The sequence below is a fragment of the Castor canadensis genome, chromosome 16 (genome assembly GCF_047511655.1).
Source record: "Castor canadensis chromosome 16, mCasCan1.hap1v2, whole genome shotgun sequence".
Lineage (NCBI taxonomy): Eukaryota > Metazoa > Chordata > Mammalia > Rodentia > Castoridae > Castor > Castor canadensis.
Window position 1 is genome coordinate 14,758,266 of NC_133401.1, and position 25,480 is coordinate 14,783,745.

At 50.3% G+C, this 25,480-nt stretch overlaps 1 protein-coding gene and 1 non-coding gene across 2 annotated transcripts; one reads left to right on the forward strand and one right to left on the reverse strand.

Moving 5' to 3' along the window:
* The first annotated feature begins 7,495 nt into the window (after positions 1 to 7,495).
* On the forward strand, positions 7,496 to 7,568 carry Trnav-aac (transfer RNA valine (anticodon AAC)). Its single transcript has one exon. It is a non-coding gene; the product is annotated as a tRNA-Val (tRNA).
* Positions 7,569 to 9,417: 1,849 nt separating this feature from the next.
* LOC109691847 (cell adhesion molecule CEACAM6-like) lies at positions 9,418 to 24,573 on the reverse strand. Its single transcript, XM_074057325.1, has 6 exons — positions 24,389 to 24,573; positions 23,153 to 23,512; positions 16,311 to 16,589; positions 15,561 to 15,815; positions 12,976 to 13,093; positions 9,418 to 10,758 (listed from the first exon to the last, which is right to left on the reverse strand). The coding sequence occupies exons 1-6, from the start codon at positions 24,450 to 24,452 to the stop codon at positions 10,749 to 10,751; spliced, it is 1,086 nt and encodes a 361-aa protein (XP_073913426.1). The 5' UTR covers positions 24,453 to 24,573; the 3' UTR covers positions 9,418 to 10,748.
* Between the last annotated feature and the right edge of the window lie 907 nt (positions 24,574 to 25,480).

Sequence of the window (25,480 nt, forward strand, 5' to 3'; positions counted from 1 at the left end):
GGGTGCAGGGCCCATCACCCCATGTCTTGTTACCTGCATATACCTAGGCTTCCCAACTCCATCCAGTGCAGGGAGAGGACGGGAGGTGTCCTGGGACCCCTGGTCCAGAGTCAGGAGAACTGTAGATGAGCGGCTCCAGGAGAAGCCATGTAACCCCGAGTTAGTTAAGGACAGCTCAGGAAAGTGTCTCTTGAGGGCAGCCTGGGCTGCGTCTGCACTCGGCTGGGGAGCCTACACCCTTGGATCTTTCACAAGGGATTCAGAGACCAGCTGACTAGGGTGGGTGTGCTCTACACATCTTCCCCAAAGTCTTTAAAATGTATAATGTGAAATGTATAAATCAATTCTATTAATTCCATTCAAACATTGTGCCCCTACCACTATTTCTAGAAATTTTCATCACTTGAACAAAAACTCTACAGCCATTAGCAATACCTCATCACGATCTCCCACCCAGTCTCAGGTTCCTGGAATCTACTTCCTGTCCATGGATTTGTATTTTCTGGATATTTTACTTAAGTGGAATGAATGCTTTTTTTTTTTTTTGCATTTTTGCTTATTTCATTAAGCACAATTCTTACCCATGTTATAACATGGGTCATAACTTTATTTTTATGGCCGATTAATACTGGAGTGTACACACGGGTGACATTTGCTATCTCCTCATGTGGTGTGGGACACTTGAGTGTCTCACACCGTGCCTGTTATGTTATGACGAAGGCTGCAGTGACACTGGACTGCAAGGGTCACTTGTTACTGAGTTTGTACCCAGCAGCGGGACGCTAGGCATGTGGTCACTCTGAGGCTCTGCTAGGCACTGCCCAAGTGTTTCCCACAGCGCCTGCAGCATTTCCTGTTCCCCAAGTGAAGCACAGAGGCCGATTTCTCCACATCCTCCCCCGTGCTCGTTAATAACTTTTGTTAAAAACTGTTATAGCAACCCTTGTAGGTGTGGAGTGGGATCTCACGGTGACTTTCATTTATGTTTCTGTAATGATTAATGGCATTGAGCACCTTTTTCCTGCATTTATTGACTATTTGCACATCCTCTTTGGAGACATATCTAATTTTTATTTTTTAATCAGCATATACTCATGGTACAAAGTGTGGGTTTCGTTATGGCACATTCATACATTCATATGGTGTTCTTTGGTCATACTTACGCCCCCGTGACCTCTGTTATCCCTCGCCTTGCTCATCTCCTTCCACATTCCTAAGAGCCACTCTTTTACTTTCATGTCCTCCCTGCCCCTAAACATGTGACACTCGCCTTTCTGAGTCTGGCCTTTTTTGCTTAACTCAATGATCTCCACTTCCACCCATTTTCCCGCAAATGGCATAATTTTCTCCTTCTCTTCCTTCTCTTCTTCTTCCTCCTTCACACTGGGATTTGAACTCAGGGTCTTGCCCCACTTGAGCCATGCTCCCAGTCCTAATTTTGTTCTTCCTTCTGCTGAATAGAACTGTGTTAGGTGTATATTATCTATCCGTCTGTTGATGGGCATCTAGACTGACTCCATAACCTGGCTTTTGTGAGTCGTGCTGCAATATGCGTGGGTGTTCGGGTGTCTCTATTGTAAGCTGACTTTGATTCTTTTGGATATGCACCCAGAAGTGGTATAGCTGGATCTTATGGCAGTTTTATTACTTTTCGAGGAGCCTCCATACTGATTTCTGGAACAGCTGCACTGGTTCCCATTCCTACCAACAGTGGACTGGCTTCCTTTCCCACATCCTCACCAACATTGGCTGGTTGTTTTCTTGGTGACAGCCATTCCTACTGGGGTGGGTTGGAGTCTTAATGCAGTTTTGATTTTCATTCCCCTTGTGCTTTGCCCATTTTAAAATTAAGCCGTTTGTCTTTTTGCTGCTCAATTATAGTAGTTTTCTGTGGTCCTGGGACTTGAACTCACAGCCTACACCTCGAACCACTCTACTAGTGCTTTTTTGTGATGAGTTTTTTTTTTTTTTAGATAGGGTCTCACAAACTATTTGCCCTGTGCTGGCTTCGAACCGAGATCCTTCTGATCTCTGCCTCCTGAGTAGCTGGGATTACAGGTGTGAGCCACCAGCACCTGGCTGGTAGTTTCTTTTTTATAGATCATGTACATGAAACCTTTTTCATATATATGATTTGCAAACATTTTCCCATTCTGTTGGTGGTTTTCTCACTTTCTTGATCATATACATTGATAGAAAAATTTTAATCTTTTTTGGATTTTTTTTGGTGGGACTGGGGTTTGAACTCAGGGCTTTGGGTTCACAAAGCAGATGCTCTACCACTTGAGCCATACCTCCAGTCTGAAAATTTTTAATCTTCATAAAAGACAATTTATCAGTTTCTTTTTGTTGTTCATCTAAGAATCCATGGACAAATCCAAGGTCATGAAAGTTTACCACTATGTATTCTTCGAAAAGGATTTTAAGAAAATGAATTCAGCACTTACATTTGACTCCCTGTCTACTTTGAGTTATTTTTGAATGCAGTGAGTGAGGAGTTCCCCAAAATTCATCTCATGCATATGGTTATCCAGCTGTCGCAACACACACACGATGGAGGCAGTGAGTCCTCTGCTGATGGGCTCCTGAGGTCTGGGGGCAAGGTTTGCTGATGGGGTTATGTGTGTCCCTACCCCTTTATCTCTCCTTGTTATCCTCCGGGGACTGGGGGCTTGTGCCACCTGTGAGCTGGAGCTGGAGGAGGTGGCCTGGTATGTGCGCAACCCGTGCAGGCAGCAGTGGGGCTCAGCTGGCGAAGGCAGCTGGGATCCAGCCGAGCCTGGAAAGCCTGACTCAGGAGCCAGCGTGGACGGTAAGCAGTGGGTCACAAAGGTGTCGGTGTGTCCTGCTGTGGACTGTGAGAATCAGCTTAGGCTGGATCTTTTCTGCCAAAGGATTTAATCAGTAACCACCATGACTCTGCTCAATGTGATAAAACTTTCTGTTAAGAACAAAGGGTTGTTATCCTCAGCTGGGCCAGGGCAAGAATTCAGCTAGATGCCCTGGTTCCGGAGCTGATAACCAAAACCAGTTATTGCTTCTCTGAACTTTTAAACTTCTTTGTTCCCAAAGCCCCCTCCTAACCTGGCCCCTTCTTAATTAGCCAACCATGTAGACTGTGAGCCCCAAACCTGCCCAGTCCAGGAGCGGGGGAGGGACAGCATGGCATCGGATAAAACTCTTGTGGACCTCCCGCCCCCTGTGCACACCTCCCAGACCTCCTGGTGTGCACCCTTCTGCAGAAGTAAATTTTGCCTTGCCTGTTGACTTCTGAGTTGCATCATCTGTCTTGTGACACCCCGATATCTTAAAGCTATTTCTAACAGGACTGGAGGGAGGGTAAGGCCGTGGGTGTTCCACAAGCTCCCGGCTGAAGATGTGGCCCTGGGCTGGTGCTGTCCCTGCAGCAGCCTGTGGTAGACAGGGATTGGTGTATGTCAGGCCCGGTTGGTCTCTTCCTGCAGGAAGGAGGAATCTGTTCAGAGGCCCAGCCTGGGCACAGGGAGGGAGCTGCCCACTTCTGCTCGGGGATCCATCGCTCACGCCTTCCACGCTCCTGTGCCTCCTCCTAGTTTCACCATGGGCTCTCAACAAAGTGGTGCCTGGTCACACCTGGTGTCTCATTTCCCCGTGGCCTGAGGTTTCAGCTCAGTGTCCCTGGCACAGGGGTCTGAGTACCCCTCCAAGGGAGGAAGCCTTGCAGAGCGGGGTGGTGGGGGTGACGGTCCCTGAACCCACACTGCTTTCAGCAGACAAAAACAGTCACATCATGGGATGTTCCAACAGTGAAGACTTGCCTCATGGGTGTCACCAAGGGGTGGACAAATCATGCCAGGATGGTCCCAGTTGGGGGCATCTTGGGAGGTGATTACATGGTCTGGGAAGGAGACCCAGAGTTCAGGCGCTTGGGTGCCCAGGCAGTGCCTATGAGAGCTGAGCACAGGGGGCTCCTTTCCTGTGGGGGCTCCCTAAGTCTGTGAATGTGGACCAAGGCAAAGAAGGCAGAGGTCTGGCTCTGGTTGGGATCCAGTCACTGAAAGAGTGCAGGACACTCAGAATGCCAGACCCACTCTCACCAGTCAGGTACCTTGTGGGCTGAGACATCCTGGGGAGCATCCCCACTCACTGGAGGACCAGGGAAATAGACTCCTTGCTCTCCTGCACCCACAGCCAGGCCGTGGTGGGCTGGGGAGAGGCCCCTAAGCCACCTCTGTCATGTCCTGGATTTAAAAGGGAAGAACAGAGTAATTCCCAGCAGGCCACAGCACGGTGGATGGTGAAGAGACACTGCTTCACTGTGAAATAGATGCTCTTTGAAGAAAACAGCACTAATAACTGGGATGCATGTTTCATCCTTCTAGAATCCTTGTGAATGCCACATTTTGCAAGAGAATTGCATGGTCGAGGACAGCCTTGGGAAATAAGTGAGACCCTGTTTCAAAATACTAAAATAAAGGAAATGGGGTAGGGTGGTAGCACTTGTCTAGCAAGTGTGGCTGGGCGATAGTAGCTCACACATATAATCCTAGCTACTTGGGAGGCTGAGATCTGGAGGAGTACAGTTTGAGACTACCCTGGCCAAATTAGGTCCTGGGTTTGATCTACGCACAACCTCACACACAACCTACACACAACAGAAAGGAATGGAGCAAGTATCAAATCCAGAATGTAACAAAATTTCCAGAGTCAGAGGTGATGGGGAAAGGTAAGGCCATCTCTCTCCTATCCCTACCTAGTGAGGGAGCAGCAAAGGCCCTTGTGGTTCAGAGCAGAGCCTAGGGTCAGGCATCAGGCTCTACTAGCCTCCTGGTTGTTGGTTGTGGGTGACACAAATCTGCCCAGTCACTAGACCTATTTGGGGTGGATTCCCACTTACAGAATGATCCAAAAGTCTGCAATTCTGACCATAAAGGAAAGGAAACTCTCATGTTGTACTTCTTCTCTTTTTTATTTTATTTTATTTTTTTTGGTGGGACTGGGGTATGCACTCAGGGCTTCGTGTTTGCAAATCACATGCTCTACTGCTTGAGCCACACTGCCAGTCCATTTTTGGTCTAATTATTTTGGAGATGGGTGTCACATGAACTATTTGCCCAGGGTGGCCTTGAACTGCCATCCTCTTGATCTCAGCCTCCAAGTAGCTGGGATTACAGGCATGAACCACCAGTGCCCGGCTGCACTTTTCCTACAAAAAAGACATTTCTTCCTACGGAGAGAATTGACTCTGCCTTCGTGGGCACTTTGACAGGTAGGGAACATTTGGAAATGTGTGGAGACATTATTGACTATTACCCCTGGGGGAAGAAATCCTACCAGTCTTTAGTTGGTAGAGTGCCCAAAAGGTACCAAGCACCCCACAACACACAGACAGTCCCGCAGCAAGGACGTCCAGCCACAAATGTCAGTGGAGAGGAGATTGGATTGCTACGTGCCTCTCTCGAGCTTCATTTGGAGCAACCCCCCCTCCCCAGCTACTTCCCATCCCTCCCACCACTCCCCAGTCTCGGCCCTCTCCTGTTCACCTTCAGGAGGTCAGCCCTCTCTTCCTGGCCCCTCTCCTGGCCCCTTTGCACTTGGCAGGAAGCGACCACTAGGGGGCGCACACGCCCCTCCTTGAGCCCTGTGACCCTGGTCATCCCTGAGACAAAAGCAGCTGCTTTCCCTGCCCAGCCCCATCCTCAGGCAGTATTCAGATCTGCTCAGGGTGAAGCTCCTGGGACAGGCACCAGGGACCCCAGGGAAGAACCTTGTGGGGAGGGTATGAGGACGTAGACAGGCGACATGGAACCAACACCAGGGCCCAGGTCACTGGGGAGGAGGAAGATTCTAGGCCCAGTGGCTGGACACTAAACACACAGATGCTCCTGCTTCTGTGTAGCCACTGTGAGAAAAGGCCATAAGCCTGTGTCCCTAAAGGCTTTGTCATTTAGGATCTGTGTACCTGGACCGTTCAGGACTGCTGTGGAACATTCCAGACAGCTCCTTGTACAGTGGGAGCCAGGTCTTCCCAAGTACTTAAGCAGTGCCCTTACCTGGGAGGGTCGGAGGGATGAGACGGCCACTGTGTCCCAGATTCCATCAGGGCCTGAGCGAGCAGGTGTGTGCTGGGCTTCACAGTCACCCCCCAGACAGGACCCAGGAGGCTGTGTGTGTGTGGTCTTCCCTTCCCACCTCAGCTGGACACACTGCTGGTTGTCTGTGGGGAGCTGGGTCTCCACATGGCCTCCTTGCAGGGCAAACGAGGATCTGGGACCTTCCTGCAGGTCAGATAGTGAAGGAGTGCAGGTGGGTTCTGGCAGGTGGGTGTAAGGAGCAGCCACCATTCCTGGAGAGCGGAGTGGGCAGCTGAGCCCTGCAGGCTGAGTGTGTGGGCGGAGAGGGCCCTTTGAGAATCCTGCTTCATCCTGCCTTCAGTTCTGTTCCTGAGCTCCCAGCTGCAGCGTCCCCTCACATCTGAGGCCCTCAGTCCTCGCCAGCACTTTGTCCCCCATCACCCTGTGCAGATCGGTGTGACTGCCTGCCTCTCTGGACACTCCTCGGTTCAAAGTGGCCAACAGCTCAACCCTGTCCCCTGCATGGTCAGTGAGTGGCCAGACGTTTTGATCAGCTGTGGGCCAGCTCTCATCTCCTGACTCCTGATTTTCAGTCATCCCCCAGGAGGTGGCCCCAGCTGAGTAAGGGAAGGAAGCAGGGACTTCCTTCAGCCACCCTGTGTGTCTGCAGGTCACCTTGGAGGTCACAGAAATGAGAGACCTTGATAATCTAGGGGGTGGGAGTTCGTGCTGTGGGAACTTGGGATTTAACAGGAAATGGGAAGGTGTGTTCCTGTTTTGTGGGCCCAGGCTTCAATGTTTGGAACCGCAGGTTCCCCTTGGATGTCCCTGTCAGTGCCATTGCCATTGTCTTGGGCCACAGACTTCAGATTCTACACTCTGCTGCAAGGCGACATTGGAGGGCAACATCAGTCTGGCCTTGGGGACTTTGTATGAGCAGCTGCTGCAGAGATGTGCACTGGGTTGGAAATTGTGCTCCTTCCTCCTTGGGCATCAGGACCCAGCTCCCTGCTGCCCCAACCTCCAGCAGGTCCCAGCCCTTTTGAACTCCAACCCCATCTAGTCATCCCAGAGCTTTCTGGGGTGTGCACCCTGGGCATCACCCAGGTCATTTTCTGTACGCTTCTGGTACCTGCCTGGTGCTGTCTAGGATACAGCAGGTCCCTTGAGATGAGAGAGAGTGTGTGTGTGGGTGTGTGTGTGTTCATTTGTGTGATGGCACCCAGACACAAGTGCAATCTCAGGGTGAGAGAGTCTGAGACTCATTCAACAAACATATATTAAAGTGCAAGAACTCCAGGAGGAAGCCGGGCACTGGTGGCTCACACCTGTAATCCTAGCTACCCAGGAGACAGAGATCAGGAGGATCACAGCCCAAAGCTCAACCCCTGGCAAATAATTCAAGGATCCTATCTTGAAAAAAACCATCACAAAAAAAGACTGGCAGAGTAGCTCCAGTGGTAGAGCACCTGCCTAACAAGTATGAGGCCCTGAGTTCAAACCCCAGTGCTGCCAAAAAGAAATTTGAGGCGCAGCTCTTGTACTTATAGTAAATGGTTCATGTTGTAGGTTGGACCACTTCTCTTTGTCCCTGTGTTGGATAGTCATCATCTATACCTGTGCCACTGATCTTGCAGCTCCATCCACTAGAAGGGGAGCAAGTCCTAGTCCCCCATTTACCTTAGTCATGGCCATGAGACTTGGAGAAGCTGATAGATGGACTGTAGAGGGAGTGATCAGGTTGGTTCTGCCCACCCCATAGGAGGCTCAGCAGTTGTCCTCACTTTCTTCCAAACAGCCACAACAAGAGTGTCCCCTCGTTGGCCCCTTTAACTCTGGTGTATTCAGGGAACCTCGTGTGTACATGCAGTCACACACCCACGGTCAATTCAGAGTCACCCAAAGAAAAGGTCCAGAACACTGGCTTCCCATAAGGATGGGCCCCAGGTCAAAGCCTGGAACCTGTTTTCCTTTAGCCCCTGGTTTCCTCAGGAATCTCTAACCCCACTCAGAGTCTTGCTGTGAGTCTGACCTCAGCTTCTACAGTGTCTGGATGTCAGATGGGTCCCCTCCTGCCCTTGTGCTATCCTCATACGGTGGCCAAGAGACAGCTTCTGTAAGAGGTTGAGCCCAGCAGCTTGGAGTCAAATGTAGATATCAGATAGTCTTTTAGTGATTCCTAGGAAGTCTGATGTTTGCTGTAGGTTTTGTCAAAAGAAAGGATTACAATAGATTTGATTAAAGATAGTCACTGGCTTTTATTATGCTTCTAGAATTGGGCAGCCATCAGAACCAGAACAGGTTCAATGAATTCTGGGCCTGAAGTGTGGTCCAGCAGAATTCATGGGTAGGAAACGGAAGTGAGGTATGGAGACAGAAGTGAGGTGTGGAGCTCAAGGGCTTTGCCTTGGCTGTGCCTCACCAATGCCATGCGGTCTAATGCTCAGTTACCGAAACCAACAGAAACTCAGCCATTGGTGATGAGGGAATCCTCCTAAATTCATTAGTTTCGTTTACCATAAGTGACTCCATATTGGATTGTTCTGTTAGGCCTATATAGGGGTCTAGTCCAAATCAATGACCTCCCACAAATTTTATTTAATGGTTTTTAGAAGGCGTTCCCTTCTTTTCATAGTTTGTCATTGATTTCTCTATTATCTAAATCACAAGTGGACATGAATCAAAGGACTTTTGGTTTCTCTTCTGATAATTATATTTTTCTAGTTAACCTGTTAGTTTCCTCAAAGGCAATGACTGATGTTCAGGTGTTAAATTCTTCTGCATTCTTGGGGAACCAGTCAAGACATTAATTATGGAATTCATTTTATTTAGGGATTTCCCTCTTTGTTCTGAGATGGACCTGCAGTTTTACTTCCTCATTCTTCCCTGGAGTGGCTGTGACAGGAAGAGGCTAAGTCCACATAAAAGAGTTAATGACATTCTTTTTTCTTTTTTCTTGTATTATTCATATGTGCATACAAGGCTTGGGTCATTTCTCCCCCCTGCCCCCACCCCCTCCCTTACCACCCACTCCACCCCCTCACTCTCCCCCCCACCCCCTCAATACCCAGCAGAAACTATTTTGCCCTTATTTCTAATTTTGTTGTAGAGAGAGTATAAGCAATAACAGGAAGGGACAAGGGTTTTTGCTGGTTGAGATAAGGATAGCTATACAGGGCATTGACTCACATTGATTTCCTGTGCATGGGTGTTACCTTCTAGGTTAATTCTTTTTGATCTAACCTTTTCTCTAGTACCTGTTCCCCTTTTCCTATTGGCCTCAGTTGCTTTAAGGTATCTGCTTTAGTTTCTCTGCGTTAAGGGCAACAAATGCTAGCTAGTTTTTTAGGTGTCTTACCTATCCTCACCCCTCCCTTGTGTGCTCTCGCTTTTATCATGTGCTCAAAGTCCAATCCCCTTGTTGTGTTTGCCCTTGATCTAATGTCCACATATGAGGGAGAACATACGATTTTTGGTCTTTTGGGCCAGGCTAACCTCACTCAGAATGATGTTCTCCAATTCCATCATTTACCAGCGAATGATAACATTTCGTTCTTCTTCATGGCTGCATAGAATTCCATTGTGTATAGATACCACATTTTCTTAATCCATTCGTCAGTGGTGGGGCATCTTGGCTGCTTCCATAACTTGGCTATTGTGAATAGTGCTGCAATAAACATGGGTGTGCAGGTGCCTCTGGAGCAACCTGTGAATGACATTCTTTATTGCTCCTGTCCTCTGGAAGAGCTGCGTGTAGTTGGAATGAGTTGATCTTTGATGGCTTTGTGGGCGTTGCTGTTTTGTTTCAGCTGAAGAGACTTCATGCTCCTTTTCCCTGGAGTAAAATGAACACTGCCCTATCTGGGGTAGTCGTGTTGCCTACAGGTTAAAGAGGTGATCAGAAAGAAATATTCACCTAAAGTTGTGAGGTTTTCTTAGTATGTCCTTGTTCATAACCATGCAGAGCCCACTTGAGCAGGGACAAAAAGAAGCTGATGGCATCTCTGCCACTTCTGCCATGAGCCTGAAACTTGCTGTGAGCACTTCTTCCTGGCTACGCTCAGGGGAATGTTGAGGACTGGGGAGCACAGGTGTGACTAGGGCACGGTGGGGTGGGTCAGGTGAGGTGTGAGGGGCACCTGGAGTGTGGGGACCCCTGAGCTCTGCTGGCTGCAGGAGTCTTGTAAATTTTACTCCTCCCTGTACATAGACCCCAGCCTTCACCCTGGCTCCTACCTCCCAGCTCTTCCCACAGTCCTGGGAAGAGAGACTGTGGGAACAACTTAGAGATAATTCCTCCCCTGCGTGACACAGGAGAGAGCCAGCCTGGAATTTCAGGTGATTTTCTGCTCAGAGAAGTTCCCATGAGAACAGAAAGAGCCAGTGAGGGAAGGGTCTCTTTATTCAGCTCTTCCAAGTGACCACTAGTGGGCCGTTCACTCTCCCTGGAATCCCTCCTTCTCATCTCAGGGGGACAGGTGGCTTTGGTCTGGCCCATCCAGAATCCTGGTCAGTCTGTCTGGGTCTCTATAAACCCAGGATGGACCTCCTCCCCTCCCTTTCCAAGTCATAGTCTCCCCAAGGCTCAGTCTCCACCTCTGGGCTACCACCCAGGGCCAGACCCATAAGCAGCAGTTTCTGGAGGAAAGTAAGAAGCCACATGGATGATCCCATCGTAAATGTTCATGTCACATTTCAGTAATTCCTGTAAAGTGAATAGAGAGGCATCTGAGCCCTGTGCCCTTCTCAGAACAGGGTCCAGAGTCTCCAGGCCTGCTACACCTACAGCTGCTTTCTGCCCTGGCCTGGCTGTGCTCAGGGCTCCAGTCCCCAGGTCCCTCTGTTTTCTGCTCACCATCCCCTCATCCCCCTTTCACTGCTGTTTCCTGAATTTCAAAGCTCAGCCAGGTATAGGGTATAGCAGGTCCTAGGTCCCACAGGTGGTCCATCTTGGACCTGTGGGAACAGAATAGTCATCTCCCACACTCACCTCACACATGGGAAGGGCTGCCCCAGGGCCAGGGAGAGGGGCCTGTGTTTGGGAGAGGACAGATAGCAGATGAGAAGGAAGGAGGGCCATTGAGGCTGAGACCCCAGGGAGCAGGTACCAGGCTGGGCCTGGAAATTTCTGGTCTCTGACTGGTAGAACTTACTCCCCTGTGTCTTCCTCATGTCCCCTCAGGAGTGACCAGCTCTGCCTCCTGAGCACCAGCCTCCATTCTCAGATGGACAGCCCATCCTGCCTGTACCTATCCTGCACCCTCATTATCACAGGACCCCCAACTGATGCTCCCAGCACAACTCTGCATCTACTGAACTCCAAGAGTCCCTCAGATGGACAGAGACATGCAGCATGGTCCCAGGGCAAGGCAAGGGTGGTCCTGCCCCTAAAGACAGGCCCCAATTTGGCTAGCCATTCCTGGCCCTAGGAGAAATGGGTCTGTGCTGTGCTGGGGTGACAGTGCCCTGCCTTCAGCCTGCACAGCTGGGACCCTGAGTGAAAAGGGAGGTGACAGGCTTAACAGGCTGATTTGTCCAAGGTACAATGACCTGGAGGCAGAGACAGGAATTAGCAGGAGGGTGTGAGGAGGGCTAGGCTCCTCCTGCAGGAGGATATGGGGGGGTCCTCAACTCTAAGAGCCTCAGGGGAGTTAAGCATCTCCCTGGGAGAGACCCTTCAGCCATGTCAGGGGCCAAGTGGGCAAGTGAGGCTGAGGAGGTGACCATGACCTGGATCCCACAGGTCTGGGTTGACCTGTCCGTTGGGGTTCACTGTGCTGAGTGTTTTATGAGATCCCTTTATGATGCTCCAAGGAAAGGGTCAAGGCCCTGGGGCAGAGAGGTGACTGCTAGAGTGGACAGTGTGGGACAGGCCTGGGAGCTCTGGGGACATCAGGGCTCAAGGGGATTCACCAGGGGTGGACACAGAGGGCTGGTGCTCTCTGAGACTATGCTAGACGTGAGTCCTAGGAAAGGCCAGGTGTATTTATGAGGGTGCAGGGAGACGTCATAGTTCTGGAGTCTGAGGGGGACAAAATGGCCACCCCACGTCCAAGGGGACATTTGCAGATGTCTCCCCATCAGTCTGTTGATGGAGGGGGGCGGTCTTCCAGAAGCAGGGAGCAGAGGAAAGGCCTTAAGAATTGACTTCTGTCCTGGGACAGAGGGGAAGGTCCTGATTCCTCAGGCAGATGCAGATGCAGACGCAGGACACACTGACACAGGACCCAGGAAAGGGACTGAGGGCCCAGGAAAGAAGGCAACCTGAGGGTTTGACTTAGTGGAAGGGTCCAGGTCTGGGAGGGAGAGAGGGCCAGACTTGTGCGTGGGACCCTGGGGGAGCCACATGCATCAGGATTCTCCCTGACCTTGGTGTCCCTGCTGTGGTCAGACCCTCTGCTCAGGCAAGAAGGTGCTAAGGTGTGAGTCTTAGCTCTCTGAGCTTCTTGGCAAGAGACAAGACATTCAGAACCCACAATCCTGGCTGGGCCTGGGCACTCCCACATCACATATTGGAAGGTGTGTGTAACTCAGCAGCCATGGGGGCACTGACCCCACCCAGCCTGTCCAGGGCCCTCCACTCACCCTGTGTGACCCTAGTCAGTACCACCTCCTGGGCTGTGACCCCTCCCCAGCTGGTGGGTGAAATACACAGAGGAGGGGGTGTTTGCTGAGCAAGCCCTCCCCAGGTAGCACTGCAGGCTTGCTATGTGAGGAACTAGGCCGGCTGGGTCCCTAGTTGTGTCATTTACAGAGGAGGAAGCAGTTGAGGAGCAGCCCAGGGCCAACAGCTGGTGAGGAGGAGCTGGTGGAACAGGGGAAAGCTTCCATGGGAGGTTGGGGGACAGGAGCCAGGTCCAGAACCCAAGGTCTCCACTCTGGTCAACCCCAGGTGGGGTCAAGTGGGGAGAGCCCTCAATACCTGCCAGTCCTTCTGAGGAGCAGGAAACAGGTCACTGCAACCACCAGAACCACACCGAGCACAGCTCCGGTCACAATGGCTGCGATGGTCCTCACAGAGAGGCCTGAAGCCTTTCCTGCTGCCGTAGAGAGAAAAGAAAAAGGGAGAACTGTGTCCAGAAGAGCCACAAGGTACCTTGCAGGAAAGGGACCAGAAAATTTGTCACTAAAGGTCCGAGAGTGTTGTCATCACCATGTCCTCCGACTCTGCGGCTGTCGGCAGTTGCTTCATTTTCTGTTTTGAAACCTGAACTTGCTCTAACTCTCATGTTCCCCCTCCTGCAACCTGTACCACACTCTGTCACGTTCCTGTTAGTGCCTCTTCCTCTGCTTTCTCTTCTCCCTCCTATGACAGTCCTGGAGGACAGGTCCTAACTGGTCAGCACCAGGCTCAAGATAGTAAGCGATTGGAAGTCACTTTCCCTACATCTCATCTCATCCTTCCGTCCCCATCAGGAACAGCGGATGTCACTCCATTGTGCAGATTAGGATCTGACACCATGTGTGTAAATAAACAACCCAGGTCACCCACTGGTCAGTGATACAGTAACATGCTCACCCAGGTCTGCCTGACTCACCAGCTAACACCAAGTTCATGGAAGTGTTACCAGCGATAGCACTGCCTGCGCCGTGACCCTGCAGGCCCTGTGATAAGGACTTTAATGCCATTGGTCCAATAAACGTCCCCACAACAACTTGAAGAGCCAGGCTTTGTGTTATAATTTCACAGATGAGGAAACTGAGGCTCAGGGGTTGAGTGGGGCCAGGGCCTGGCTCCTTTCTCAGACATTCCTCCAGTTCTAGGTGCCACAGTGAGCTGTGAAAGGTGACCCTTAGATGGCCCTACTCATTGCAAGGTTGGGTGTCTTGTGTGGGTGATGATCTGTAAGGAAGAATGCACCTCATCTGACCTCAGATCACCCAGGGTGACCCCGGAATGGTCCCTTAGATGTCTCTGTAGGATTCATATGGGAAATCTCTTCTCAGTCCATGGGTCCCACATCCTCATCAGGGGAAATTTTCCTCACGTGTTCACATGTCTTCATATTCTAGAATTTTATGATGGTCTGAGTTCATTCTGTGCTGCTATAACAGAATGTCATAGGACTGGAGTTTGGGAAGTCCGAGATCAAGGGCTGCATCTCCTGAGGGCCTCTTGCTGCATCACAGATTGGGAAGACATCCCACGAGGAGGACTTGTGTGAGAGAGAGGAGGGAAGGGGAGAACCTCATCCCTTCATGATGAACCTACATGCTCGCTAACTGGCCCACTCCTGGGTCAGCAGCAGGGCTCTGTTCATGGTGGTAGAGCCCTCAGGATCCACTCACCTTGCACTGGGCACTTCAGATCACTGTTGTGTTTCAACACAAGTTTTTTGGGGAGATACTTTATAAAAGATTAAGTCCCCATTTCTGGTCTATGCTCCCATGTTTCATGGGAAGGATGGACTATGAACAGTAGCCATCTGTGGGGTCAGTGAAACATTTGCTTCCTGTTTAATCATTTATTAGGGGTTGAGGACGGCCCATGTCAGTCATCCTGACCTGAAGGCATGGTGAAGGTATACTCTAAATGATTTGTCAGTTAGCAAGGAAATGGATTTCCTGTCCCTACCAAGAGAATATCACGATGAAGGAAATCTCTAGAAAGGTGGACACAGTGCTGACAATGGCTGCTCATCCCACCTTCTATCAATATTCACCTCGGCACTGGCTGCTCATCCCACCTTCTATCAATATTCACCTCGGCACTGCCTTCCCTCCCACGCAGGGATTCCATAGTGAAGCTCCCTGTTCTCAACAGAAGTGTTTCCTCATGGTTGTCCAGGCAGCTCACATGTGCTGGTGTCCAGAGCGCTGTACAGCTGGGACCTCAGAGTCAGGACACAGCTCAGAGGCATCGTCTATGAGACTCAGTTTCCTCCTTTCCCTACACCTGAGCCAGGGGAGCTCTGGCATTGATTGGGCTCACAATTTAACCAGATTCATGAGCAGACCTCTTGGGGACATTTCTTCACCCCAAACCAACCCATTTCACATGGAATCAGAGCAGAGCCTTCACCTGGTGGGACAGGAACAGAGCTCTGAGCTGCTTGTCCCCCATATGATGGGGTTTCCTCCTCTCATTTGGGGAAAAGCAGTCTGAGTATGTTCCAAAGCTCTGGGTATTAGTTGAAGATGAAGAAGGAGGTAAAAGAAAACACAGAGGTTACAAAAGAAACAGTGAGGTAGTGACAGAAGGAAGTTACTTGACTTTAAGGGCACTTCTTCCATCCTCCTGGCACCCCTGCAAGCCTGGAGCTGGGGGCTCTATGGGTCTTGGAGAATCCCCTTCCCACATTCCAGGCTGGACCCCAGATCTGCCATGAGAAATGAGAGAAGCAAGGAGAGGAGAGAGGCTTTGGGATGGAGCTGGAGGCTCAGGGGAGGCCTGGGATTTGCTTGTGTCTTTGGTCACAGGCTAAGAACTAACTTCTTCCTGTTCTTTCCAGAAAACCCAGGCCTCTACCCCAGAGCTTGGCACTCATGTTCCAGGGATCCACTTACCAAGGACTAGAATATTCTTGACTGTGGTCCTACTGAGGCCAGTGGCAGAGTTGTGGACGAGGCAGGTGTAGGATCCGCTATTATTTGCAGTGACACTGGGGATAAAGAGCTCTTGTGTGAATGACTGGGGCCTCTTATTGAAAAGCCAGGAATACTGTGCAGGTGGGTTAGAGGCTGCATGGCAGGAGAGGCTGACGTTGTCCCCTGGATGGAAATGTGAGACTGGAGGGGATGTGATGGGGGAGTCTGGGCCATCTGGAGGAAAGAGAAAGAAGCCACATGTGATGTCATCAGAGGGAAAAGGAAGCTCCTGAGCTGCAGAAGGCCACAACATCTCTCTGAGCCATGTCACCAACCTTGTTTTTAAAAAGTCTCAATCAGAGCTGGGAATACAGCTCAGTGATAGGGCACTTAACCAGCACGCACGAGGCCCTGGGATTCATCCCAGCACAGCACTCACAGAAAAATACCCCAACTGATCCTCCTCCATTCACTGATGACAAATCTAAGACCTCTCCAGTTTCTCTATCACAGATGGTGACCCCAGCCTCTCTAGGCAGGAGCAACCCTCTACCCCTTTGGCTTAGGGCTGGGCTGCCTGGATAGGCCTGGGGCAGGACAATATGGTCAGTCTAGGTGCCCAGGGATGAGGGACTGTGTACTGGGACCTCAGAGGGACTGAGTGGCGTTGTCTCTGGCCCTGTGTATTGAGGCTGGCAGCCAGGGCCATGGGGAAATAGAGTTACTCACAGAGAACATTCAGGGTGACAGGGTCACTTTGGTTGGCGCTCACTGGGTTCCAGGTTCCACACTCATAGTTTCCAGTGTCATTTCTTGTGACTCTGAGTAAAGTGAGCGTCCTGTTGTCCTTGGACAGCTCTAGCCTGTCACTGTCTGGAGCTCTGCGGCCATTTATCCACCACAGGTAGGTTGTGTCTGGAGTCTCAGGCTCACACGTTAGTGCTACAGAGTCCTTGCCCTCCATGGGGCTGGAGTTGTCGCTTGTGATGAAGGGTTTGTCTAACTCCGCTGTGTAGAGAACAAATAAAAGATGTCCTGTGATCACTGAAATCACTGTGATTGCTGCAAAGTCCTTTTTTTCTATCAGTGCCAGCCTCTCTCACCTCCCAGCCAACCTGAGTCCCAGCCAAGAGTACTACAGCAGACGCCTGAGGACCCAAGTGCTCAAAGAATCGGGGCCACCTGTGCTTTTGTGGAAAAGCATAGACTTTTGCATGTGTGAACTAAACTACAGAGTTTGGTTATAGACAGATCAAGGACCCAAAGTCAGAAACCCTTGGTGGCTCTCCTGGTCCTCACTGGCTCACTGCTTCCCTAGCCTCAGGACCTGTGGGTTCTCAGTTCCTCCACTTGCCCAGACTTCCCCTGCTCAGCCTGGGTTGTGTCCTCTTTGACTTTGCTTTCATGATGTATTTCCCACTGTTCTCAAACCCCAAGAAGTCCCCAGTGTCTGGCCTGAGGATGAGGTGTGTAAGTAGAAGTCACACACAGGAGACCTGCAGCAAGTCCAGTATTTGGCTTAGTGGTCATGCTGGGGCCACAAGGTTGGAGAGTTCTGCTCAAGTGTTTGGTGGTGACTGACATAAGCCAGGGACCCCTAAAATTCAAAGTATGACTCCAAAGAATCGTCTAGGTAAGAGTGAGGGGCACAGACAGGCTTTAGAGAAGAATCTTTTCATTCCTTGGTCTTTATTGTCCTCCTCTCCTGTTGTGCAGGTGAGGCCCTATAATCTTAGCTACTCAGGAGGCAGATCAGAGGATCAAGGTTTTAAGCCAGCCCAGGCAAATAGCTCGAGAGACCCTATCTCAAAAATACCCAACACAAAACAGAGCCGGGGGAGTGGTTCAAGTGATAGAGCGCCTGCCTAGCAAGTGTGAGGCCTGCACATATTCTGTACAGGAAGGTCCCCTGCTTTCACTTCTCCCAGCTCCTCATCATTTGGCAACCAGTCACTGTCAGTTTCTCTAGTGCCCAAACAATCACTGGCGGGGGTGGGGGTGGGGACGGGGTATTTCTGCAGCTCTCTCTGATGACCCAGGGCTGCAGTGACAGGCACCATTCTCTCCTGCAGGCCTTGGATGCCTGCGTTCCTTCCTTTCTGTCTCTTTGATGTATTTGGACTGTGAGTGCTTGGCTATTCACTTTCAAAGCTGTGCGGTGATTCTGATTTCTGAATGAAGCTTCATGCCTGGCATCAGCACACAGCCCGATATGGAGTGGCCTGTGGTGAGTGGTTTCAAGGCATCTTCAGAGCCCTGGAGTTGCAAGACTGAGTGGGCAAGCCCAGCTTCCTCAAGGACTTTTTTGTGATACTGGGGTTTGAACTAAGGGCCTACACCTTGAGCCAATCCATCCTTTTTTTTCGCGTGTTTTTTTTTTTAATTTTTTTTTTTTTCACGTTAGGGTCTCTCAAACTATTTGCCCAGGCTGCTTTCAAACCTTTCTGATCAGCTAGGGTTATAGATGTGAGCCACAGCCACCCAACTCTAAAGATCCTGTTTCAGTTTCTGCTCCAAAGTGGGTACAAATTCACTTTCAAAACCCTTCAGGTGACGTTGGTGTTGACATGGAAGACTCTGCCAACCTGGGACTGGCCAGGACTCTACAAATTCCTTAGGTAATTACCAGATCTGCTCCTTGGCTTCCCATGTCAGGTCCTGAGAGGGGCACCCGGCACCTCCATTGTCTCTGAATTTTCTGGAATTGATTGCTTTTTTTCTGTCATTTCAGGGGACTCTTCATGAGAACCAATGACAGAGGCAGAAGAGTCTTGGGTTAAATCATAAAGTGCCCACCCTCTTCTGTTTGTCCACAACTGGGTTGTGTCTGCCAGCTTCAAGCTGGTACACAGTTCCAGAAGTCTAACACCTAGAACAATATACAGTTGCTCATAGGCTTCCTAACTAAATGAGTGATGAAAAACGTCACTAGCGAAGGGATCCAGAGTCCCAAGACAGTGGAACACCTGCCCCTGCACCCTTCACAACTGGAAAGAAGAAATTCAAATTGCTGTGGCATGGTGACTGCATGCCAGCACCAAAGGCTGCAGCCCAGACACCAGGGCACAAGGCCCTGCTTCAGGCTGAGGGCCTGGGAAGGAGTTAATGCTTTACAGCTTGAAGCTCTTGCTCCTTCATGTTCCAGTTGGAACCCTGGTCCAGCCATCTTCTAGGTCAGATCCCACAGCAAGCCACCGCAGCACAGACACAGTTGCCCAAGAAGAGGCTAGAGACTCAGGGGAAGCCCCATGGCAGTGCACCCCTGCCATCTGAGGGGATGTTCTCAAACACAGAACTAACTGGCGGGATGTGGAAAGCACCAACTTCCTCAAACGCTGATCCTGATGCCCAGGCTGCCTTCAAACCGTGATTCTTCTGATCAGCTAGGATTACAGATCTGGGGTAGAAACTTGAGAAGGTAAATTTCTTCAGTATGAAGAAAAGAACAAAGAAAAACAAACTTCAATATATCATTAACACATATGATCCAAGACCAATTTTTTTATTGTTTTATTATTTATATGTGCATACAAAGCTTGGGTCATTTCTCCCCCGGCCCCCACCCCCTCCCTCTCCCCCCACCCCCTCAATACCCGACAGAAACTATTTTGCCCTTATCTCTAATTTTGTTGTAGAGAGAGTATAAGCAATAATAGGAAGGGACAAGGGTTTTTGCTGGTTGAGATAAGGATAGCTATACAGGGCATTGACTCACATTGATTTCCTGTGCGTGTGTGTTACCTTCTAGGTTAATTCTTTTTGATCTAATCTTTTCTTAGTTCCTGGTCCCCTTCTCCTATTGGCCTCAATTGCTTTTAAGGTATCTGATTTAGTTTCTCTGCGTTGAGGGCAACAAATGCTAGCTAATTTTTTAGGTGTCTTACCTATCCTCACCCCTCCCTTGTGTGCTCTGCTTTTATCATGTGCTCAAAGTCCAATCCCATTGTTGTGTTTGCCCTTGATCTAATGTCCACATATGAGGGAGAACATACAATTTTTGGTCTTTTGGGCCAGGCTAACCTCACTCAGAATGATGGTCTCCAATTCCATCCATTTACCAGCGAATGATAACATTTCGTTCTTCTTCATGGCTGCATAAAATTCCATTGTGTATAGATACCACATTTTCTTAATCCATTCGTCAGTGGTGGGGCATCTTGGCTGTTTCCATAACTTGGCTATTGTGAATAGTGCCGCAATAAACATGGGTGTGCAGGTGCCTCTGGAGTAACCTGTGTCACAGTCTTTTGGGTATATCCCCAAGAGTGGTATTACTGGATCAAATGGTAGATCAATGTTTAGATTTTTAAGAAGCCTCCAATTTTTTTTCCAGAGTGGTTGTACTAGTTTACATTCCCACCAACAGTGTAAGAGGGTTCCTTTTTCCCCCGCTTCCTCGCCAACACCTGTTGTTGGTGGTGTTGCTGATGATGGCTATTCTAACAGGGGTGAGGTGGAATCTTAGCTTGGTTTTAATTTGCATTTCCTTTATTGCTAGAGATGGTGAGCATTTTTTCATGTTATTTTTGGCCATTTGAATTTCTTCTTTTGAGAAAGTTCTGTTTAGTTCACTTGCCCATTTCTTTATTGGTTCATTAGTTTTGGGAGAATTTAGTTTTTTAAGTTCCCTATATATTCTGGTTATCAGTCCTTTGTCTGATGTGTAGTTGGCAAATATTTTCTCCCACTCTGAGGGTGATCTCTTCAGTTTAGAGACCATTTCTTTTGATGATCAGAAGCTTTTTAGTTTTATGAGGTCCCATTTACCTATGCTATCTCTTAGTTGCTGTGCTGCTGGGGTTTCGTTGAGAAAGTTCTTGCCTATACCTACTAACTCCAGAGTATTTCCTACTCTTTCCTGTATCAACTTTAGAGTTTGTGGTCTGATATTAAGATCCTTGATCCATTTTGAGTTAATCTTGGTATAGGGTGATATACATGGATCTAGTTTCAGTTTTTTGCAGACTGCTAACCAGTTTTCCCAGCAGTTTTTGTTGAAGAGGCTGTCTTTTCTCCATCGTATATTTTTAGCTCCTTTGCCAAGACCAATTTTTTAAAGGACTATTTCTCCCGAGAGCACCCAAGGTCTCACTGTGAGCTCTGAGGCCCCGTGGGTCACATTATAATCAAAGGCAAGTATTAAAGTTTATTTGAAATCAGCTCTCTGCGTAGAGAGAACTGTAAGTCCTGTGGGGGGACAGAACTGGTCAGAGGGGACCTCTCTGATGTGGCTAAATGAAAAGAGGAAAATGTCACATTTAGAGAAGTGTTATAGGTCATGTTAGTAAATTAGAGGAAGGTCCAGGTCCCCAACTGCTGTGGAGTCAGGCAAGGTGGGAGGAGCCCGACACAGGTGTGTGAAATGCTTTCTTTCTTCTCTTTTTGACCCTGGGAATTGCAGCTAGAGTTGTATCAAATTCTTCCAAATGAGGCAGGGACTGATTGTAATGATGGTGGTTGGTACATCTCACCTTGTGGGAGGTCCCATCTTGTGACAATGGTGTCACTAGGGGACAGAGGTGGTGTGGGATATGCAATAAGCCCATCAGACGGCACCAGTGGAACCACTTCCCCCTTGGGGAGGCTTCTTCCCAGGAACCCGTGGAGGACTGCGAGCCCCACGCTGGGACCAGGATGAAGTCAGTAGTAAAACCATGGAGGGGCCTGGCGCTCTGGGGCCTGCAGTTCCGTTCTTCAGATTGGACAGAGGAGCTGCTCATCCCTGCCTCATGGCCACCTCCAGGTGTCACTGGCATGGAGGAAAGAGCCCTGGACAGGGACACAGCAGAGGCTCCTACACAGTGAGGGACATTGGAGCCTCACATGGGCAGCTTCTCTGACTGATTTCTGTGCCCTTTACTATTGTCCTGGAAGGTAGGCTTGGCCCAAGGTGTTAGCAGGAAGGGGACAGGACAGTCAGCCATTAGCCTGGGGAAGGTAAGGGGGCAGCAAGTTGGGCTGGGCAAGGGCAGTCTCACCTGAATGAGAGGGAAGGAAGATGAGGGGCAGGGAGGCATCAGAGAGAACCCAAAACACACACGACAGCAATAGAGGTTACAGTGACTGCAAAGGCTAAGAGCCTAAGAGGCCATAGACTCAAGACTGAACTAGCCCAACCGTGAACCCTCCCCCAGCTCAGTTGCCAAGGGTCATCGTGTGATGTGACTCTTGGGGTAGCCATAAAAGCAAATGGTCAGAGGGATGGAACAAGGATCTCAGCTTCCAGGAGTGACAGGGCGCAAAGTATAGGCAGAACCTTCTAGGACTCTGCATGGAGGCTCTAGTCTCTGAAGAGGTTCTCAGCCATCCATCCATCCATCCATCCATTTATCCATCCATCCATTTATCCATCCATCTATCCACTCACTCACTGTTCATTCCTTCCCTCCTGCATCAAGAGACAGTTGAGAGTTGGCTATACATTGGGCCCTGCGCTGGTTGCAGGGCACAGTGGGGAGTGAGAAAACAAAATCCTCTTCTCTGCCCTCCAGGGGAGTGACAGCCAGAGCTCCGGGAAACACCATCAAGTCCACCCAGGAAGAGTGTGGCTCTGTTGCCTGAGTGGAAAGGCCCCGACATTCGACTAATTGTCTGTCTGCTCTCCCTCCCCAGCCCAGACTCCTCCTCCCTCCAAGCTGCTAAACTCTGAGATGAAAGCACCTGAGCCACCAGCTCCTCTCTGGGCCCAGACCCTAATGTGGCCTCCAGGGAGGAGGGGGCGGCTGTGTCTGGACACAGACACCCTGGGCCTCTGACCTGCCACCATTGCTCTGTGAGACCCTCATTCAGCGACTTTATTTCTGTGCCTCAGTTTCCCTTCCACAGGACACATGGCAAATAGTATCTGGCTAGCACACTGCCTGCGAATTACCCTAGAAATGATCACAGTCACTGAGCTTAGTCCAGAGGAGCCCCACATCAACAGCACCTCCTCCCCTCTGGGACACTGGCCTTCCTGTGGAGGCTCACAGTTCATCAGGACATTTGGCTAATGGCCTGGGGCAGCTGTCCACCTGTGCTGTCACACCGAGTCTCAGGAGAGGGGAGGCCCAGATGTTCTTGCCCAGATGTGGCTCTCAGGGCAGTGCACCTCCTGGTGCCCACTTCCCAGAGCTACAAGATTCAGACAGGCCGGAAATCACAGCTCCTTGTCAGCCCAAATAGGAGGCCAAATTCCAACCCTGACCCCAAGTTTCCCCGGGTCATCTGGAATCAGGAGTCAGAGACAGGTTTGGTGCAGGGACTTCCAGTGTTGAGATTGTCTGTGAGGATCCATGCAGGCCTCCTCAGCCAAGCCCTGCCAGAGTGCTACTTGGTCTTTCTCAGGGCCACATTGGTGGCAAGGGCCATAGGGGCCCTGTCAGACAATCCTCTCTGCAGGGTGGATTCACTTGAGAATTCTGATCTGTTGAAGTTTGTCTCCACTGTGTGCGTCCTGCACTCAATGCTCAAACCCCAACCAGGGGACACAGTATAGAGGAGAGGTTGTAACAGTGCAGGTCTGGCAGACTTGTATGTGTGGAGTGGAATTAACCCAACCCAGCACCCAGAGGTCAAAGAGAATCACTCACCGTACACATGGAGCTGCACAGATGCAAGTTCTTCATGAAGATCCATAGTTAAGGTTCGTAGGGTGTAGAATCCCGTGTCCTTCTTGGTGACATTCTGGAACAGCAGGGATGCATCGGGGTATATCTTCTCTCTACCGCTGTACACAGACCCTGGCCGAGTGTGTTGAGTGGCTATCACATACAGTGCAATTAGCTGGCTCTCGACTGCACGTTTCCCTTTGTACCAGTAATATGCTCGAAGGTTCTCTGGAGAATTGTGGACACGTAGAAGAACGTCACTGCCTTCTGCAGCATCAGCTGGCACTGATTCAATGGTGACTTGGGCAGTGGTGGGCAAGTTCCAGAAGGTTAAAAGTGAGACTAAGAGGGAAGAGAGAGAAATCCATTAGTATTGTGACCTCCATATTGGATGGACCTCTGCATTGGGCCCTGATCAGGTGTCTCTCCCCCAGTCTGGCAGAGTACGTGTGCTTGCTGTGTGTGTGTGTGGAGCATGAGTGTCTCCTAGGGCACTGGTCAGCAGCGTGACCTCCATTCCTTCACTGCCCCTAACCTTGTCACTTCCTCTGTGTGGAACACTCTTCCCAGATGTCTGCACCGTTCACCCTTCTTCTCCCTCACATCCCTGCTCACACTCATGCACCCTGGGGAGATGCCTTCCATGACACCCTGGGTCTTCACTTTCTCACCTCTCCCTGCTCTGTCCCTGTGGCTCTTGTCACTCCCTGACCTCACCTTCTGGATGTCCTTGCTGCATGGTTCTCTGCCACTAGAAGGAGAGCTGTGTGGGAACCAGGCCTGCTCTGATCTTTGTTGTAACCCAGTGCCTGGAGCAGGCTCAGGTTCCTGTGGGTGAGGAACTAGAGTTCCCAGGGCCCTGCATATACAGTTTTTTTTGTTGTGTTTTGTTTTTGTTTCTGAGATCGGTGGCTAAGGACAATGTTTAATGTCCCAGTTGTTTTTTTCTTTGGAGAGTCACCCTAACATAGTTGCTGACATCAACTTTCAAAATATAGTGGCCAGTGATGACTAATTGACACCAACTCCTTCCCCCCTTGCTAATTCCAGCTCACTAAGAGTTTCCTGTGGCTGAGCCTTTGTCCCTCTTTGCGTCTTCTTCCTTCAGGCTATAAACAAAAGCCCTGTGTCTCCTCTCATGGTCTTGTCCTTCCAAGAAAACTCCAGTGAGTATTTGCCCCCCCACTCCTGCCCACTCTCAGGAAATCATCACCTCACCTGTGAGCAGGAGCCCTTGCCAGGGGATGTGGACTCTGTGGGGAGTGGCCAAGGGTGGCTCCATGGTGTCTGCCACCTGCTCTCCCTCTCTGGAGAAGAGCTCAACTCCAGTACAGTTCCCAAGCAGGACCGCCCAAGGGGACAGCTCTCCTGACCTTTCTCCTGCTGAGCTGATCCCCCCAAGATAGAAGCTCTTCCCAGATCACATGGACTGAGATGGGTTGTGCCCAGGAATCCCTTCTGTCCCCTCTGTCGTCAGTCCTGCCTCCTGTCCTTCCCCTTCCTTTTTGTTAGGTTTCTGTCACCTGATCACACTATGAGAAGTAATACTGATGGGTTCCCCTGTCTTCCTCACCCCAACAGTGAACTCTGCTCTGTCCTGGTCTTGGGGCATTAGCACTACACAGGGAGCCCCATGGGTGTCCAATCTCAGGGAATGTTTCCTTTTGTGACACAAAAACCCAGCTGGGCACCTGGTCTTCCCCATGTTCTGGAAGAAATGCACTGGAAAGGTAGAATTGACCCAAGCAGGAAGGTGACAGATGAGGCTCTGGGGGCAGGAAAGGGGCCAGCTGAATGATGACTGTTGAGGGGGACCTGTCCTTTATGTCTGTGTCACCATTCTGGTCTGGTGGAGGATCTAGGGACAGAGACCTAAGAGCAGTTGCCTCAGAAGGAGCTCCAGGTGCTGGGTGTGTACCTTCAGATTACCTGTGTGTCCTGGAAGAGAGGACTGTGGTGGTTGGTGAGAATTTGGGTGGCCATCGGCTCCATGTCCTCAGGGGGAGTTGTCCGGGGGGAGTCTTCCTCTCTCTGTGTGGGCTGAGCTGTGATTCAGTTCTGTCCGTGACCTCTCTGACTGTTCTGAGTGGACTCTGTCCTCTGCCCAGCTGACTCTTCTGGGGTCACCCTGCTTTCCTCATGGGTGATGCCAGGAGGGAGGGGGCTGCACAGGGACACCTGGCAGAGCAGAGTCCCCGAAGGCCCAGGAATGAACGGGCAGGACAGGGCACACACGTGGGAGGGACCCAGTAGAGTCTGTTGGAGCAAGGGATGGAAGTCAGGCTGCATCTCCCCCTGCTGAGTCAAAGC